At 39.1% G+C, this 18,651-nt stretch overlaps 2 protein-coding genes across 10 annotated transcripts in view; both read left to right on the top strand.

Moving 5' to 3' along the window:
* KIAA0319L (KIAA0319 like) overlaps positions 1 to 18,651 on the top strand; it is a 96,654-nt gene that overhangs the window by 49,242 nt on the left and 28,761 nt on the right. For all 9 annotated transcript variants that reach the window (XR_008293884.1, XR_008293888.1, XM_027059695.2 and 6 more), the window contains 5 exons: positions 6,561 to 6,807; positions 9,299 to 9,400; positions 12,315 to 12,412; positions 16,295 to 16,382; positions 17,554 to 17,646. Coding sequence is in view for 7 of the 9 variants with exons in the window: in XM_027059695.2 (XP_026915496.2) it covers positions 6,561 to 6,807; positions 9,299 to 9,400; positions 12,315 to 12,412; positions 16,295 to 16,382; positions 17,554 to 17,646 (628 nt within the window). In the remaining 2 variants the exon portion in view is untranslated. The remainder of the gene's footprint in view (positions 1 to 6,560; positions 6,808 to 9,298; positions 9,401 to 12,314; positions 12,413 to 16,294; positions 16,383 to 17,553; positions 17,647 to 18,651) is intronic.
* LOC106973238 (ubiquitin-40S ribosomal protein S27a-like) lies at positions 12,839 to 16,287 on the top strand. The gene has a single exon (XM_053211297.1). The coding sequence runs from the start codon at positions 14,802 to 14,804 to the stop codon at positions 15,558 to 15,560; it is 759 nt and encodes a 252-aa protein (XP_053067272.1). The 5' UTR covers positions 12,839 to 14,801; the 3' UTR covers positions 15,561 to 16,287.

Raw genomic sequence — 18,651 nt, 5'->3', positions numbered from 1 at the left:
GGGGAAAATAAGAAAAGCACAGAAGATGGTGAAATCCATAACCTGACAATAAACTCTACTAAAATCCCTGGCTGAACCTCTAAACTACACCTACATAGGAAGATTCCAGAGGGCATGGTAATAAAGCAGGCAGAGATCAGAGAGGCAGAGTTCTGTCTTTGAAAGACAGAATGTAATGCAAAGTGAGTTCTGTGAGTTTAACTGAGTGCATTCCTCAACAATATATAGCTCAGGTGGCAGAAATCTGAAGTCTTACTGACTTAGGGAGTCCAAGTACAGAGTCTAAGGCTGAAAAAATTTACGGAATAATCTCATGAAGTTAAGAAAGCACAGAGCAGGCCCCAATTCTGGGTACAATTTATGGCAAAATTGTTTTGCTTATCACCAGATTAAACGAGAACACCTGCAGGGGACCAGGTAGAAAAAGCAGCTGTGGGAATTACACAAAGATATCAGTTGCTGCATATTGCAGAGGAAGCAAAGTCTACAGTTCTAAGTCCAGATAAGTTACTTGCCTACTAGAAAAAAAAATACTGTAAATAATCCCAATGAAAATACAGTAGAATCCAGAATCACTGCATATATTAGATGTCCAGTATTCAAACAGAAACTGTTAGACATGCAAAGACAGAGGAGAAAATGACCCACACTCAGGAGGTAAAAGCAATCAGTGGAAACAGACTCTAGTTTGATTCAGATATTGGAGTTAGTAGTCAAAGACTTCAAAGTATGTTCAGAAAACTAATGGAAGTTAAAGGAAAATGGTTTTAGTGAGTGAACAGTTAAAGAATTTCAAAAGAAATGTAAATGATTTTAAAAATGGGAAAATAGAGATTAGAGAACTTCCACTTATGGCATCATGAGAGGGTCCCTAATTTTCTCATTGAAAAAATACGTATAAAACTGAACAGAATTGTCAAAAATATTTCAGGCTACTAAAAATATAATAGAGGCAGAAGCAAATTGAGAAGCATTTCAGCTGATAATGCTTTGAGCAAGTACAGTGGGTGTCTGTAGTCTTCTTCCTGGGGCTTCCCCCATCAGTGTCTACCTCCATCACTCCAGCTCAGATGACAAGAAATGTAGTTTTACGTGTGTGGTTGGACATGAAAACTAGCCACTTTTCTGGAGGTTCGACATGGCTTGGGGCAAAGGGTGAAAACTCATAGCTTTGACAACTGAACGTGGCAAACTTAGCTGGGAATGAATGGAGAGAATCCACAGCTTTGCTAGCCTGAGATTGCAGTGCCTGCTGGGATGAGTGGTGGGCCTGCCAGAAACTTAATGGGAAGATCTTAAAAATAAGAGAGCCATAAAAGGGCCAAGATAAGCGCTCCACATATCCCTGGTCAACGGAGAAACCCAAAGATACCCAAGAGAACCTGGTAAAAGCTAAAAATCAAAGGAGACTTGAGAATTGGCTGCAACTTTCAGTGCATTCCCCAAGGAACACACAGATGGATTGGCAGAGGGTGAAGGTTTATGGGCTTAATGTGTTTGAGTAACCTCTGCCCAGATCATTGACTGACTGCTAAACTGTGCAGATACAGGAGCGACACCTAGGAAGCCAGGCTAAAATAAAAATAAGAATAAAAAACAAAACAAAACTGAGCAAAGGTATCACTTGCAACATTCTGTGGAGGGAGTCTGATCCTTCAGTTTAAGCACACAGAAGTTACTAAAAATAATCAACAGCCCATCAGAAAAATAAAATAGAATCCCGAATTGCTGCAGTATATGATCTAAAATTTCCAGTTTCCAACCAGGTGTCATGAGACATGTAAAAAAAGAATCAGGAAAGTATGACCCATATTTAGGGAAAGAAAAGTAATCAGTAGAAGTGAATTCTGAGAGGACTCAGCTGTCAGATTTAGCAAGACTTCAGTGCTGTTAAAAACATGCTTAAAAAGTTAAAGGAACCCGTGTTCAAAGATACAAAGGAAAACAAGATGAACATTGCCCAGCAAATAGTGGCTCTAGCCACTTTTACTCAGCATTGTACTGGAGGTCCTAGCTAATGTAATAATGCAAGAAAAAGAAATTAAAGGAATACAGATTGGAGATAAAGAAGGAAAACTGCCTTTATTCACAGATGATAGAATCATGTACCCCCCAAATTCCAAGGAATCTACACAAAAACTACTGGAACTATTTAAGGGAATTCAGAACAGCATCAGGATATAAGACCAATATACAAAAATCAATTGTGTTTATATATTAGTGATGAATACTTGGAAATTGAAGTTTTTAAAAATGTATAGCATCCAGGGTGCCTGGATGGCTTGGTTGGTTAAGCATCTGACTCTTGATTTCATCTCAGGCCATGATCTCATGGTTCGTGAGATAGAGCCTCGTGTTGGGCTCTGGGCTGCCAGTGTGGAGCCTGCTTGGGATTCTCTCTCCTCTCTCTGCCCCTCTTCCACTTGTGTGCATGCTCTGTCTCTCTCTCTAAATAAATAAACATTAAGAAAAATAAAAATAAAAAATGTATGGCATACAAAAACATAAAACACTTAAGGATGGATTTAACAAAATATGTGCAAGAGCTACATACCAAAAACTGTAAGACATCGCTGAAAGTAAAGAACTAAATAAATGGAGAAATAATACCGCATTGTAAGAGTGTTCCCTTCAAAATAATGTCCTCCTGGGACCTCAGTATTTGCCCTTATTTGGGAATAGGATATTTGTAGATGTAGTTAGTTAAGGATCTTAAGTTGAAATCATTCTTTATTTATTTTGGGTGGACTCTAAATCCAATGCCTGGTGTCTTTTCATGAGGAAGCAAAGGTAGATTTGGACCCAGAGAGATACAAGGAAGACAGTCATGTGAAGATGAAGATAGCGATTGAAGTTATGTTGCCACAAGCCAAGAAATGCTAAGAGCCTCTGGGAGTTGGAAGAGGCAAAGAAGGTCTCCCCAAAGGCCTTCAGTAAGATTGTGGCCCTGCAAATGTCTTGATTTCAAACTTTTGGCTTCTAGAACTGTGAGAGAATAAGTTTCTGTTGTTTTAGGCCACTAAGTTTGTGGTAATTTGTTATGGCAGCCCTAGAAAACTGGTACAATCATGTTCATGGATTGGGACTTAGAATGTCAAAACGACCTTGAAAATAAACAACAGAGTTGGAAGATTTAAACTCTGTAGCTTTAAGACTTAGTGTAAAGCTGCAGTCATCAAAGCAGTAGTATTGGTGTAAAGATAGACTAAATTAGTGAAACAGAATAACATCTAGAAATAGACCCACGCAAATATGGTTAGTTGATGTGCCAAAGCAAGTCCATGGGGAGAGGATAATCTTTTCAATAAATAGATGCTGGAACAATTGGATAGTGATATGAAAAAACATGAACATTGACCCTTACCTCCTACTGTACAGAAAAATTATCTCATATGGATCATAGACCTAAATGTAAGAGCTCAAATTATAAAACTTATAGAAGAAAACACAGGAGAACCCTTTTGTGATCTTGTCATTAAATAAATAAATAAACTCATATCACTAAAAGCATGAACCATAAAAGAAAAAAAATGATAAATTAGAATGAAAAATTATAGACTTTTGCTATTTAAAAGACACCAGTAACAAAAATGAAAAGGCAAGCTACAGACTGGGAAACCATATTTGCAAATTAAATACCCAACAAAGCTCTTATTCTAGAATACATAAAGAGCTGTTGAACTTAATCAGAAAACTAATAATAAAGCAAAGGATTTGAACAGATAGCCCATCAAAGAATTCATACAATCCAATACAGTGTTGGGACAAAAATGTCCAATAAATGCATGAAAAGATACTTATTAATCATTAGGAAAATGCATATTAAAACAACAATAAGATGCCATTACACACCTCCATAATGTCTAAACTTAAAAAGACTTAAAAAGACAAAAAAACCAATTTTTGTCAAGGTTGTAGAACAACTGGAATTCTCATACCAGTGGTGGGACTATATAATGATACAACTTTGGAAAATAGTTTGGTAGTTTTTTTAAAGTTAAAGGCATATCTCCCTTATGACCAGGCATTCTACTTGCAGATATTTACACAAGAGAAATGAAAGGATATATGGTGCATACAAAGACTTATAGAGGAATATTTATAGCAGGTCAATTTGTAATAGGCAAAAACTGGAACCAGCCCATATGTCCATCTATTGGTGAATGAATAAACAAATTGTGGTATATTAATATATGCGTTGCTCAGCAATCATAAAGGAAAAGGTACTGATACAGACAGCAATGTGGACAAATAGCAAAATAATTTCGCTGGGTGAAAGAAGCTGACAAAAAGAGTACATAGAATGTGATTCTGTTTATATAAAATACTAGAAGATGCAAACTAATCTGTAGTGACAGAAGCAGAGCAGTGGTTGCTTGGGGCTGGGAGTTGGGACAAGGGATTACAAAGGAGCATGAGGAATCTTTGGAAGTGATGGATATTCTCATTATCTTGATTGTGGTGATGGTTTCAAAGTATGCATATAGTAAAATTTGTCAAATTGTACACTTTAAATATGTTCTGTTTATTGTATGTCAGTTATGTCTTAATAAAGTAAAAAAAAAGTGGACAAAGATTTGAATGTCACTAAAGAAAACATATGACTGGCCAGTAAACACATAAAAAAATATTCAGCCTCATTAGTCATCAAAAAAATGCAAATTAAATCACAGTGAGATACTACTAGAATGATGAAAAATAAAAAGACCAAGAATACCAAGTGTGGTGAAGTTGTGGAGCACCTGGAACTCTCATACATTGCTGGTAGAAATGCAAAATGGTGTAGCCACTTTAGATAACAGTTCATAAACTTAAATATACACTTATATGTAACCCGCAATAAAGACTTCTGAGTATTTACCCCAAATTAAAACACATGTTAACAGAAACTTTGGTATTCAAACATTTATAGCAGATTTATTTACAAGAGCTGAGAACTGGAAACCGCTTCAATCTCTATCAATAGATGAATGGGTAAATGGATTTTGGTATATCTCTAGAATGGTATATTACTCAGTAATAAAAAGGAAGGAATTACTGATATACACAATAACATGGATGAATCTTTAAAATATGTTGAGTGAGGGGCGCCTGGGTGGCTCAGTCGGTTGAGCGTCCGACTTTGGCTCAGGTCATGATCTCGCAGTTGGTGGGTTCGAGCCCCACGTCGGGCTCTGTGCTGACAGCTTGGAGCCTGGAGCCTGCTTCGGGTTCTGTGTCTCCCTCTCTCTGCTCCTCCCCTGCTCATGCTCTGTCTCTCTCTCCTTCAAACATAAATAAAAACATTAAAAAAAAATTTTTTTAAATATGTTGAGTGAAAGCAGCCAGAAACAAAAATAGTACGTGACCAGAAATAGATTCATTTTATATGGAATATAAGAAAGTCCAAACTAACCAATGGAGACAGAAAACAAATCAGTGATTGCGTGAGCCTGAGGGTGGAGGCAGGAATTTACTGCAAAGGGAATGAGCCAACTTCTGGGGCTGACGGAAATGGTTTCTCTCTTGATTGTGGTTACCTGGGTATATACCCTTGTCAAAACTCATAGTCCTATACACTTTAAAAGCATGCAGTTTACTTTCTGTAAAATACACTTCAATTCAGTTGATTAAAAAAAATCCATACCACCAGTTTTGTGTAGCCGCTCATCATTTCTCATTTGGATGAATGCAGTACCTTCCTAAGTGGTATTTCTGCTGTTGTCTTAGTTCTTCAAACCCTTACATGATGCAGCAACCTGAATGATCCATTTAAGACAAAAACCTGACCTTGTCACTTCCCTGTCTACAACACTGTAATTGCTCAACACTACCTGGCACCTTAAAATAGCATGTGTCTTCTTTAGTCTGGCTCTTGACAGTCTTTCCAGCTCATCCTCCATTACTTCCTGCCTCTCACTTTGCTTATGACTCTCAGCTCCCGACACAAGCCATGCTAATCTCATTTCCTGTACCTATATTCTCTTTCCCCTCAGCTTTTTTCTAGTAAAAAACTGTTTACCTTTTTAAACTCAGCTTAGGACTGTCCTCTAGAAAAAGCCTTTATTTATTGAAACTGTCCTTCACATGCTCCCTCTTCAAGAGAGGAGATAAGTACTCTTCAGACCATGCTTTTTGGGCTCAGTGTAACCTTTATAGGTGTATTTATCATTTTGGCTTGTTAGGTTTTTTGTTCTCTCTCCCACTAGACCGTGCACTTGTTGAGCACAGCTATTCTGTCTTATTTATATTTTGGATCCACAGCCCCTGTTCCATAAGTGCTTAAGAAGTATTTGTAGAAAGATTTAATGTAAATGTTGAGAAAAGAAGGTAAAAGAGTATGCATAGAATGGTTATGACTATTTTGTTTTAAGGAAACCTCTTTGCATAGTAAAAAAGACTGGGAAGACTGACAACAACATTTGAACACCAGTTTGGGTGGTGAGATTAGTTTCTTTAATATTTTTGACAGTTTTGCATTTTTCATAAAAACATTTAACATGTAATTATTTTATGAGACATAACCTAAAAACTGGCTGTATAACTTTTGCCTATTCAAGCGAATGTTTGCATTTCTTTAGGTCCACAAGGCCGGTGTAATTTCCAGTCCCTTAACCACAGTCCTGACTGCGGAGACTCCTGGTTGGTCAAAGAATGTGTCAGTCCAGCCTGAGACATCAGAGGATCCTGGTGCTACGCCTAGCACTCAGCACATAAAAAGCCCTGGGAGAATCCAGATTGTTACCCCTCTGCCAGTGGCTCCCTCCTACAGTTATGCTACCCCTACCCCCCAGGCCTCTTTCCAGAGCACCTCAGCACCATACCCAGGTGAGGCCCTTTGCTTCTGTCCTTGGAGATAAGATATGAAAAGTAGAGCGTTTGATCACAGTGTCCCCTTTACTGCAAGAAAAGGAGGGAGGCATGACTTTTAAGTGCTGTGGATTAGAGGGAAAAAGTAATAATCCTGTCATTGTATCTGTAATCATAGGACTTGGGGCTCTCCATCCTTTTTCTCAGCAGGCCCCAGCCTATGAGAATTTATGAGGCTCTTGCCCAGAGCCAGATTCCACTGTGTTGGGGACTAAAAGGCACAAGATTCAATTAAGTAATGTTCAAGGAACCAAACAAACAGAAGCCAGTGGGAAGACCTTTGGATCTACGTACCTATTTGCCTTCTGAATGTCTGATTGTACGTCAGTTCTTTGTCTCTCTGATTTCAGCAGCATCTTTATTTTTAAGCAACCCATAGGAAGGAAATTTATAAGGAGTGTTGCCTTAACAAGTCTGTGCTTCATGAGTGCTGTTCTAAGGTATTAGGAGGAAGTGGTTAATCAAGGAAACTAATTCTTTATCCCCTGAAAAGGCAACAGGGTGAAGCCAAGCCAATGAAAATGAATTTTTGCTGATTTTTGATTTCCTAGGGTCTTCTTTCATGGTGGTATAACATGAAATTTTGGGGTTTCAATCCTGAGGTATTAAAGTAATTTTTGTATTCAGGCAGAATGCCTGTAATTTTTGGTGTAATTTTGAAGGGTTTGAGCAATGCTATATTTTTGTCCATTACACTCTTTATGAGTATAGTGGTTTCTTTTCTTTTCTTTTCTTTTCTTTCTTTCTTTCTTTCTTTCTTTCTTTCTTTCTTTCTTTCTTTCTTTCTTTCTTTCTTTCTTTCTTTCCTTCCTTCCTTCCTTCCTTCCTTCCTTCCTTCCTTCCTTCCTTCCTTCCTTCTTTCTCTTTCTGAAAGTCACTTCAGAGAATTCTTATTCAACCTCTAAGGGTGTCTAAATGCTGAAACTTCCATAAGGAAGATTTCCTTTCTCCCCAAGTGCAGTGCTCTCAAGCAGATAAATCTCAAATTTCATGTTTTCTAAGAAATATGGATGGACCAGCCATTTGTTTCAAGACCCCCAGTGTTGAAATATGGATGGACCAGCCATTTGTTTCAAGACCCCCAGTGTTGAAATATGGATGGACCAGCCATTTGTTTGCTTTAAGCTCTCTAATTCCTAGGTGTCATGCCAAATGACAATTATTGTCAGAGAAATAAGATTTATATAATAGTAGTTCTCGATAACCTGCAAATATTTTTGGTTGTTACAATTATGGAGGAGGGTTGCTACTGACACCTAGTGGGTGGGGGCCTGGGATACTGCTAACCATCTTACAGTGTGTAGGACAGTTCCTCCCACCCCCTACAACAAAGAGTTATCTGGTCCAAAATGTCAGTAATGTCAAGGTTGAGAAACCTAGACATGTATGAGATAGTTATTGAATAGTATGAAGAGCGTATGTATATAGCTATTAGCTGATGTGGGTATTCCAGAAATGCTGAAGTAGTTCAGGAAATAGGTAAGTTTGAACTGAAATGGTCTGAGAAGATTTCTTGGAGAGAAGACTGGCTTGAAGCTAGAAACAAAGTACTGATTTAGAATAAAGAAAACATATAGCCCAGTTGAAGGAAGTAACATTAGCTAAGTCCCCAAGAGTAGACCATGTTTTGTATGGAGCACAAGAGGGAAAATGAATACAGCTGAGGCAGAATTGGGTAGGAAAGGTGAGGTGGTGTGATCAGATGATAATGGTTCTCTAATGCCAGATTAGGAGTTGGCCTCAAACATGGTGTGGGAGTGGGGGGTCTTAAGTAGGAGAGTAACATGGTGGGGGTAGTATTTGAAGAAGACAGAATAGATTACAGTGGGGAGTGTTAGCAGAGGGAAGACCAGTTAAGATTCTTGGAATAACCTAAGTCTATGGTTGTAGAAATTGGAATAGAAAGAAATTATTAAGGTTAGCTTCATGATCAATATTTGGCATTTCTTCCAGGAATGTTACAGATGTATTTTATTAGAAGGTTATTTATTAGCATAAAGATGATCCTTGAGACACTGTAGAACTTTAATTATTGAACTCTATGGAAAGTACTATATAAAGAGGGCTTAGGGACAGACTAGTTAAAATACAGTGAAGAAAAACTCAGAGAACAAGGAATAAAAGTAGAACAATATGGTGTCATGATAACTGAGAGTTTTAATAACAAGGCAGTCAGCATTATTAGATGCCACAGTAGTAAATATGTGAGTTGAGAAAGAACTATTGGATTTGCTAAGGATCAATTTGTTGATGACCTCAAAAGATCTTTGTCAGGAGAAAAGTGGGGGCAGAATCAAATTTCAGGGGGATTAGAAAGTAGATAAATAATGAGGAAATAAAGGAAATAGCAGAATATTATTTATAAAACAAATTGGGCCCCAAAGGAGGGAGAGAAATGAGATAGTCTGGATCTAATTTCTTATGTCCTGTATATTTTCTTTGTTTCTAGTTATAAAGGAGCTGGTGGTATCCGCTGGAAAGAGTGTCCAGATCACCCTGCCTAAAAATGAAGTTCAGTTAAATGCATTTGTTCTGCAAGAACCACTTGAAGGTAAAACATCCCCTTACATTTGGATAATGTTTTAATTTATAATGATGTTTACATACCTTAACTCATTTACTCATTGCAAGAGACCTGTGAGAACAGGATATAGTGTGCACATGCACAAATATTTATCTGATGCGAGAGGCAGTGTAATGTAGTGTTTGAGATCATGGGCTTTGATGTCAAGCCTGATTCAGATCTCAGCTCAGCCAGTCATTATCTGAGTGGTTTTAAGCAAATTATTTCTAAGTTTCCATTTATTTAGTAAAATGAGGATAATTTCTACTTTATGAGGTTATTTTAAGGGCAAAATGAGATGGCATACAAGGGACTTGCTTCAGTCTGTGCCTAGCATATAGCTGATGGTCATTAAACTGAGGTTGTGTTGTACCCACTGAAAGAGGAAGAAACTTAGGCTAGGTTAACCTATTTATTTTGTCCAGACAACTAGTAAATAGTAGATATAGCAGTTGTAGAAAAGTTATTCAAGACTACTGCTAATATAGATTTGACATTAAAAAAAAGACAAGCCCAATGTGATACATAAAATTCAGATTTATAAAATATATAAATTAGGGAACGATTCATTCAGTATTTAAGAAAACTTTTATACTATGAGTATCCCTTTCACCTTTGAAGTATATGTTGATAGACCAGAATTTGACTTAGAAACATATATGCGCTTCTTAAAACTTCCTTTGACAGTAGTGAAGCATACTTTGATGGAAAATGGTTGCATTGGGTTTATGTTCCCCTCATTAAAGGTGAGTCAAGAAGAATGTCCTACTCTAGGATTCAGGTTGGAGTCCTCCCATTTTAGGTACATGTACTCTTGTCCTGTACAGTAGTCCTGCTTTCTAATAGGCCTAATACCAAATAGCATATTTATGCAAAAGTACTTTTCCAGAACCTAAATGCCCTCTCTGTTCTATATGTCTGCCCTCAAATTATCAGTTCATTCCAACTTCCTCCAGAGAAGCTTTTTCCTTCCCCGCTCTGGTGGTAAGTTAAGGTGAATGAATTGGGTGGCCTTTGAAGATGGAGGTGAGGAGAGAACAGCCTTGAGCTGTGGTTGCCTCCATTGTTTTGTAAAAGCAGCTGAGTTCTGCCTTATCTTCTTGTCTAACCCCTGTTTGCATGTTCATGTCTGTGTGGTGCTGTCACCTTGTAGATCAGTATTCCAAACCACATAGGTTGAGAAACAGATTCTTTTCTTTTAAAAAAAAATTTTTTTTTAATGTTTTTATTTATTTTTGAAAGAGAGAGAGAGACAGAGCATGAGCGGAGGAGGAGCCGAGAGAGAGGGAGACACAGAATCTGAAGCAGGCTCCAGGCTCTGAGCTGTCAGCACAGAGCCCGATGCGGGGCTCGAACTCACGAACCGTGAGATCGTGACCCGAGCTGAAGTCGGACGCTTAACTGACTGAGCCACCCAGACACCCCGAGAAACAGATTCTTTTCAACTCTCCTCTCCATGAGTTGCTCAGCCTTTATCAGATACATGAGATGAATGGTTTCAGATTTTCAAAGGTTGAGGACAGATGAACAGGACCAGCTCTGCCTACTCTTCCTCCCCCTCATCTCCTGTGGCAGTCCTTGAAGCGCCTCTCAGGATCTCTCTGGGGTTCGGAGGCATGGTTTGAAAACCACTGCCCTGAATCATTTAAACCAGCATTCTGTCTAGCAGACCTATCCTCAGTTGTTCCTACCCTTGGGCAAATTTTGGGCTGTAAGGCATAATGCATCCCCCAAGCTTTTCTGTCCTAGGAATATTGTCCTTTCTTGAAATTGCATTGCCAGCCTTAGATACTATAAAATTGTCAGTTCCCAAACTGGTGTGAGTCTGTTTTCTGTGTGGAAAAAAATTTCCAATTACAGTTGGAAGAAATGTCATCTCTTAGCACCAGTCCCACTGCTGCAGTTGCTTTCCTGCTTCTCACCTAACCTGACTTCTGCATAATACATTTGTGAGAGCTGCGCAGGGCTGACGGCTGGCCAACACAAAACTAGTATTTTGGGGAGGAAGGAAGAGTAATAGATCTCGTATCTTAGGCTTATAAAATAAAATCTGGTCTTCAGATGAAGGGTATCTTGGAATTAGGTTTGGCCATTCTCTGTTATGCTTTTGAGGTTTTTTTTTTCTTTTTTCCTTTTGAGTAGTAATGTAAACTAAGCCTTCGTTCCCTAGCCAGACATGAATTTAGTTTCTCCCTCCCCCAAATTTAAGACCACTTTCACGAAGGAGGGATTCCATTTAGATAACAGGATTCTGTCCTTGCCCTACTCAGTCATATAGTCTGAGCTACAAATGAGGACCATTTAATGCTTCATTTGATCTTAATTAATTTCAGTGGGGCCTGTTGTAAATGGGCCATCCCCTACCATCTTCTGCAGTGTGTTATTTAGCTCAGCAGGAATGAAGTAGCTCTTTTAACTCACCAGGGTGTGATGACCTCAGTGAGACAAGCATTGTTAGCACTCTGTAAAAAAGCTATTTTTGAACCATGTTATTTAGAAGTCATTGCTGTTCTTTGTTGCAAAAGAAGTTTTGCAAGAAAATGGCCTTTGTTCCCAGTAAGTTCATCTATAGTGGTTGGTAGGGCATGTACTTTCAGTGTGACACCACACCATGAGCAACCCAGTATTTGGAGGGAGGATTGGCCTCTCTCAATGGGAGGGTGGATATGGGGCAGGAAAGAGCACTGCTGGGAGAAAGTAGAAGAAGCCCTGACTGTAGCTGAGTCAGCAGAATCTCTTTTTTCAACAAAACGTTTGGTTTTCCCTATAGGCTTTGGGGTGGAATCTTAAAAACTAAATCCTTGTCAAGATTTAAAAGAGATTTGTTATTGGCAGGATGTGTGGCTGCCCTCCTTGTGTGTAGGTGTGTGTTTTCATGATTTTTGTAACTGCCCTTCTATAGGAGAAACCTACACCTACGACTGGCAGCTGATTACTCATCCCGAAGACTACAGTGGCGAGATGGAAGGGAAACATTCCCAGATCCTCAAACTATCCAAGGTGAATTTGCCTCCTCTCATTTGTGGGGCCAGGGAAGAGGTGCTGACCATTTTCTAAAATGTGTAATGTAAAATGTGTAATGTAAAATTTTCTGCTCACACTTAAATCAGGAAGTCTTTCAGAAGTGAATCCTCCAAAAGTCTGGCTGACATCCAGTATTTGTTAGTGTATGACTCTCAAATGTTCATTTATGGTGAGAAGACTGTATAAGCATGGTGGTGATAGCTGAAAATATACACTAAACAGCTTTTAAGGGTAACATAAGGATTTTAGAATTTGGGAGATAAGCTAAGTTTTTTGCGGCCACAAGACTGTGTAAATTGGCTCAGTCTTTTTTGAGATTCAGTGTAGTTATTAAGAGCCATAAAAATGTTCATATTCTTTGGCCGAGCATGCTCTTTCTTTCTTTCTTTCTTTCTTTCTTTCTTTCTTTCTTTCTTTCTTTCTTTCTTTCTTTCTCTTTTTTGCGTTGTTCATTGTATACTAGTTATGTGTCAGGCATTGGAGATTTACCAGTGAATTGATCAAAATCTTCACATTCAAGGACAATAGAGTCTCATGGGTGATACTGAGCAGAAGCAGGCAGTTATAACAGGGGATGCACTAGGTTGGTGCAGGGGGTATTGAAGCCCCGGGGAGTTTGATTTCTTAGAGTTTGCCTGGCTTGGTCATGATGGAGTGCTGGGTAAAGGATGGAGTGCAGATACCCCATGCAGGAGAAGCAATATATCCATTGGGCCAAATATTAGAGGGAAAATGTGGGAAAAAGGGAATTCCATGTGGTTCAGTGTGACTGGACCCTCTAGCACGAGAAGAACAGTGGCACAAAGAAGTCAGAGAGATGCAGGGATCAGATCACACAGAGTCTTACACCAACCTGAGGACTTAGAAGCTTATCCATAGGGACTAGGGAGCTTTTGAAAGGTTTTAAACAGCAGAAAGACTTATTTAGATTTTCAGTTTAGAAAGATCACCCCGCCTGCAGATTAGAGGAGGTAAGACTCAAACCAGGGAAACCAATGGAGAATCTGTTGAAAAATGTAGGTGTGAGATGGTAATAGCCTGAGTAAAAAAAAAAAAAAAAACTAAATAAATAAAGATTTATTTTTAAAATTGTTTTCATTTGAGAGAGAAAGAGTGAGCATAAATGGGGGAAAGGGATAGAGGGACAGAAAGAAAGAGAATCCCAAGCAGGCTCCACGCTCAGTGCAGAGCCTGATGTGGGGCTTGATCCCATGACCCTGGGATCATGACCTGAGTTCAAAATCAAAAGTCAGATGCCCAACCAACTGAGCCACCCAGGCACTTCAAAAAACTAAATAAATAAAATAAAACTTAAAGATCACCTGTTGAGTTCCTACCATGTGCCAGATATAGTGCTAATTGTTTTATGCACTTATTTCATTTTATCTTCATAACAACCCCAACATGTAGGTATTAATATCTGTTTTACAAATGACAGAATTAAAAATTAGAAAAATTAAGTGATTTAGCCAAAGTTCATGCTGTTATTAATTGGTAGATTTGAACTGGAACTTTCCATTCCTGAAGCTCTTGCTTTTAACAGCTGTGCTGTGATCGTTGAAATCTAAGGTGATGGCAATGTGAACAGAGAGAAGTGAGTGGATGTGAGAAATATTATATGGAGGTCGACTCAATTAGACCTGGTGATCAATTAATTGGGTGGTGGTGTTGAGGAAGAAAAGTCTAGGATAATTCTAGCCTTTTGGCTTAGGCACCTGGGTAGATGTCAGTGCGACGGTGGTGATATTCACTGAAATGAGGAACACAGAAAGAGAAGCAAGTTTGGGTGAGGTTTACAGATGATTAAATCATTTTGGACAGAGTGATTTTGAGGTACCTGTGAAACATTTGAGTGGAGGTGTCCAGGAAGTAGCTGGGATCAGGGACTAGAGATCAGGACACAGATCTGGGCTAGAGAGATAAATCTTCACAGCAACCTCAAAGAAATGACACTGACACCATGTTAATAGATGAGATCATCCAGAGACAGTGCATACAGTGAAGAAATAAACAGGTTGCAATTAGAATCCTGGGGAATGTTGTCCTTAAAGGTGTGGAAGGAAGAAGAAACTGAAGGAAATGAGGAGTGGACAGAGAAGTGAAAGCCAAGAAATAAAAGCGTTACAAGAAGAAAAACATCAGAAATGTTAGTCAGTTAGCATGTTCTCAAAGAGCATAATTCAGAAGAAAGGAAAAACCTCATTTGTCTGAATGATGTTCATCACAGCGTAAAGATCTGGAAACAACCCAAATACTCAACAATGTGGAATGCCTATGTGATATGACACAGTCACTCATGTACTATTCTGTAGCTTTAAAATGACCATTAAAAAGACTGTTATACTGACGAAAGTGTTCATGTTACATGAACAGAAGAAAGAATAATAAAAAGCTTGATGCGGGTTTCTCTTTCCGATCCACCATCTGCAGTGGAACCACCGCCAAGTTGCAGATTTTCATGAAAACCCATATGAGGAAGATCATCACTCTCGAGGTTGAACCCTTGGATACAATAGAAAATGTAAAGGCCAAGATTCAGGATAAGAAAGGAACTCCTCCTGATCAGCACAGACTGATCTTCTCTTGCAAGCAACTGGAAGATGGACATACTTTATCTGACTGTAGCATTCAAAAGGAGTCCACTCTTCATCTTCTGTTGCGACTTTGTGGTGGTGCTAAGAAAAGGAAGAAGAGAGAAGCCTGGGTGACTCAGTTGGTTAAGCATCTGACTCTTGATTTCAGCTCAGGTCATGATCTCCGGTTTGTGGGATCAAGCCCCGCATCAGGCTCTGTGCTGACAGTGCAGAGCCTGCCTAGGATTTTCTGTCTCCCTCTCTGTCTCTGCCCTTCCCCTGCTCGTGCTCTCTCTCTCTTTCTTTCTCTCAAAAGTAAACATTTAAAAAAAAAAAAAAAAAGAGGAAGGAAGGAAAGGAAGAAGTCTTACACCACTCCCAAGAAGAATAACCATAAGAGAAAGAAGGTTCAGCTGTCTGTCTTGAAATACCATAAGGTGGATGAGAATGGCCAAATCAATCACCTTCATCTGGAGTGCCTTTCAGATGAATGTGGTGCTGGAGTTTTTATTACTAGCCACTTTGGCATTATTTTGGTAAGTGTTTTCTGACCTGTTGCTTCAATAATCTGGAAGACAAGGAATTCTATATGGGTTAATAAAAGACATGAAATAACAAGAACAACAAAAAAGCTTGATGCACACCTTGATTTTAACTGGACCCTGAAAGTCCAGTTCCTTGACGGTAGTAATCTTATCTTATTCATCTCTAAACCCCAAGCCTAGGATAACGTCCAGTACATGATTGGTTCTCAGTAAATGTTTGCTGAATGAATGAACTACTTAAAAACTATTTTTTTATATGTGGTCAAGGATTGGAAGGAGAAAAAATACAGTTACCTGATGTGTTAAGACAGTGGGATTATGGGTGATTTTCTTTATATTATGTTTATACCGTTAGTGGAAATCAGGAGGGAAAAATATTCAGATATTTGGGAGCTATTTGGTAGTTTTACAAAATGGTTTTCTTTGCACAGATGATTTTAATTTCATAACTCTGTGAAATAGGATGGTTGAGCCCTTAATGTTCTTCTGAAAAGAAAATGGGAGTATAGAGATATTGAATTCCCTTTTGTTGTTCTAGAGTCAGCTGGTAATAAGATTCACATTAAAAGCTATGGTTTTTTAGTTTATAATTCATTGTTTCATCTCCTTAGCTAGTTTACTTTCTCCATTTTGGAAACAGTGCAAAAAGAGAGTTCAGTATCAGCATGGCAAGTTCAGATATATGTGTTATTTTACATAGAATTGCTGTTCTTTGTGGTTGTCTTCTTTCACTCCCGCAGCTTACTCCAGGCCTGTATGAATTCAGAGTGATTGTAGATGGTCAAAATACCCATGGGGAAGGCTATGTGAACGTGACAGTAAAACCAGGTATGTGTTTCCAAGCTGTGGCTGAGTCTCCATTGCTCCCTCTGCAGGATTCCCAAAGAGAGGGAGATTTGACTTGAGGGGTTTTTGTTTCCCATTCTTTTTTTTTCTTTTTTTTTTAATATGTTCACTGGGCAATTCCTAGTTCAATGTAGTAAAAGATTAAGGTGGCAGAGTATATACTTTGGTTCTAGTTGGAACATTTGGCTGGGTGGAGAAACAGTAGTCACATGGCCCCCAGTGCAGTATGGCCTGAAGGATAGCCTGTCTGTCTGAGAATTACTTCTCCAAGTAGGTCATGCTGAGAGAGGACCATGTGTTGTGATTAAGAGACACAAGAAAGCCAGGAGCTTAGGAGAAGTATGTAGAAGGAGAATCAGCCAAATGGCTGGCTCTTTCTGATCTCTTTCCAGATACGGGTTTTGCACACAAAATTCCTCATTTAAACCTTGCCAGTCTTCTTTCACTTTGGAAACCAAATCCCATCATTCTTTTTTAACTGATCCACCGTTGGTAAATTACAGTGCAGTAGCAAAGTATCTTGTTTTGCATTTTCAGGGAAATTTGGGGGAAGTTGGAAAATGGTATTTTCTGCCTTTGTTGGTAATAGATTTTATTTTCTCTTTGTTCCTTGAACTTTGTAACCAAGGTAGTCCTTTCACTTTATTAAAAATGTGTTTAACATCAAGACCATTGGATTATTTCTCAAAAGGCCATTGGGTTTTTAGCTCACAGTCACTTGAGTAGACAGTGTGGTTTGTGACCCTCCCATCACTCAGGCCTAGTCACCTCACACACGATCAGCTCAGGGATGGTTGAGAAATCTCCCATTGTCTTTTTAGCACAGTCCGTGCCAAGGAATAGTTTGCTTGCCAAGGCCTTTATTGCACAAAGCTTGTTTGTTATCCACCTCTACTCAGCTTGTGCTGCTGTAGTACTTTTCATGAACAAGACAGCACCAGAGCCTATCTTCAGGCCTGGAAGAGGGTTTAACACTTCCAGGTATCTTATGGTAGAATGGCAGCCTGGTCTTGTGACTTTCTAATTTGGTGATGCTGCAACCAATAAATCAATTATGTAATGGAAGCAGATTTATAATCCATTCACATAGGCCTGCTCCTCCTCTAATTTAGAAAGCCCCTCTTCCAATTTCTTCTGGGTCATTTTCCTGCAGAGCCTCGTAAGAATCGGCCTCCTGTTGCCATTGTGTCACCACAGTTCCAGGAGATCTCTTTGCCAACCACTTCTACAGTCATTGATGGCAGCCGTGAGTATTTGTCTAGACGTGATGTTTTAGAAGAGCATTCACTATGAACTATGGATAGAAAAGTCTGGTAGAAGATTCAGGGCCAACTGTGTCCACATTCTGTATAGGCCCATCTTCTTGACCATGTTATGGGAGGACTACCCATCTCAAGCAAATGATTAGGAAGTAAAAAACAAGACAGACCCCATTTAAAATCCCCATGTGGCTTGTTTGAAGTAATACTTCTGCTCTCTTGAGATGGTAAGAAAATGGAATTAAGCATATACTTAGCATTATTTTAGTATGAAACTTCCTGGTTTTCAAATTTGCTTAGATAGAGTCACCATTTTTAGCTATGGAAACAAAGCTCCCTCCTCTCATAGCAAGGTAAGTAACTGAGGGTCTTGACTAAGGAGCTCTCCCCAAGCCCTCACTGCCTAACAAGGCTCTTGTCAGCCTCCTCCTGGAGAGACTCGCAGAATGTGCTCCATGCCCCGGCCGGGCTCATTAACATTGTACCCTTCAGAGTAGTGTCCCCTGGTGGATGACATGAGAAGACTCTGGGATCTCTGCCACTCGTCCTGGCTGCATGTGAAAGAGGTTTCAGGCCTGTCATCTCACCAGAGTTTGCTTGGTTTCCTTAGAGACCTCTTAAGGCCCCATTACACTGATTGTCTTGGCACCAATAGCGGCTTTTGGCGGATGCAGTCAGAGCACGAGCAGAAGAATCTCTAGCAAGGTTAAACATTTCATTATGTTACTGGCGAGAAGAGGAGGGTAGAAGAATAGCAGGCAAAGAGAGAAGGGAGAACAAGAAGCAGCACTTATGAGAGAAGTACAGAGGGTTCACATAGTACCATTTTACTTTATATTTTTTAATAGGTCAGTGTTAAATTGTAAGTAAAAGCATAAAGAGAAGAGTCACTACCATCCTTGTCTCCCAACTGTCCAGTTTTCCTCCAGACTATCAACGGTATTATTTTATGGTCTTTCTAGAGGCATTCTATGCATATGTATGAAAATACG

This window comes from Acinonyx jubatus, chromosome C1 (assembly GCF_027475565.1).
Source record: "Acinonyx jubatus isolate Ajub_Pintada_27869175 chromosome C1, VMU_Ajub_asm_v1.0, whole genome shotgun sequence".
NCBI lineage: Eukaryota > Metazoa > Chordata > Mammalia > Carnivora > Felidae > Acinonyx > Acinonyx jubatus.
This window is presented reverse-complemented; position numbering and strand designations above follow the sequence as displayed.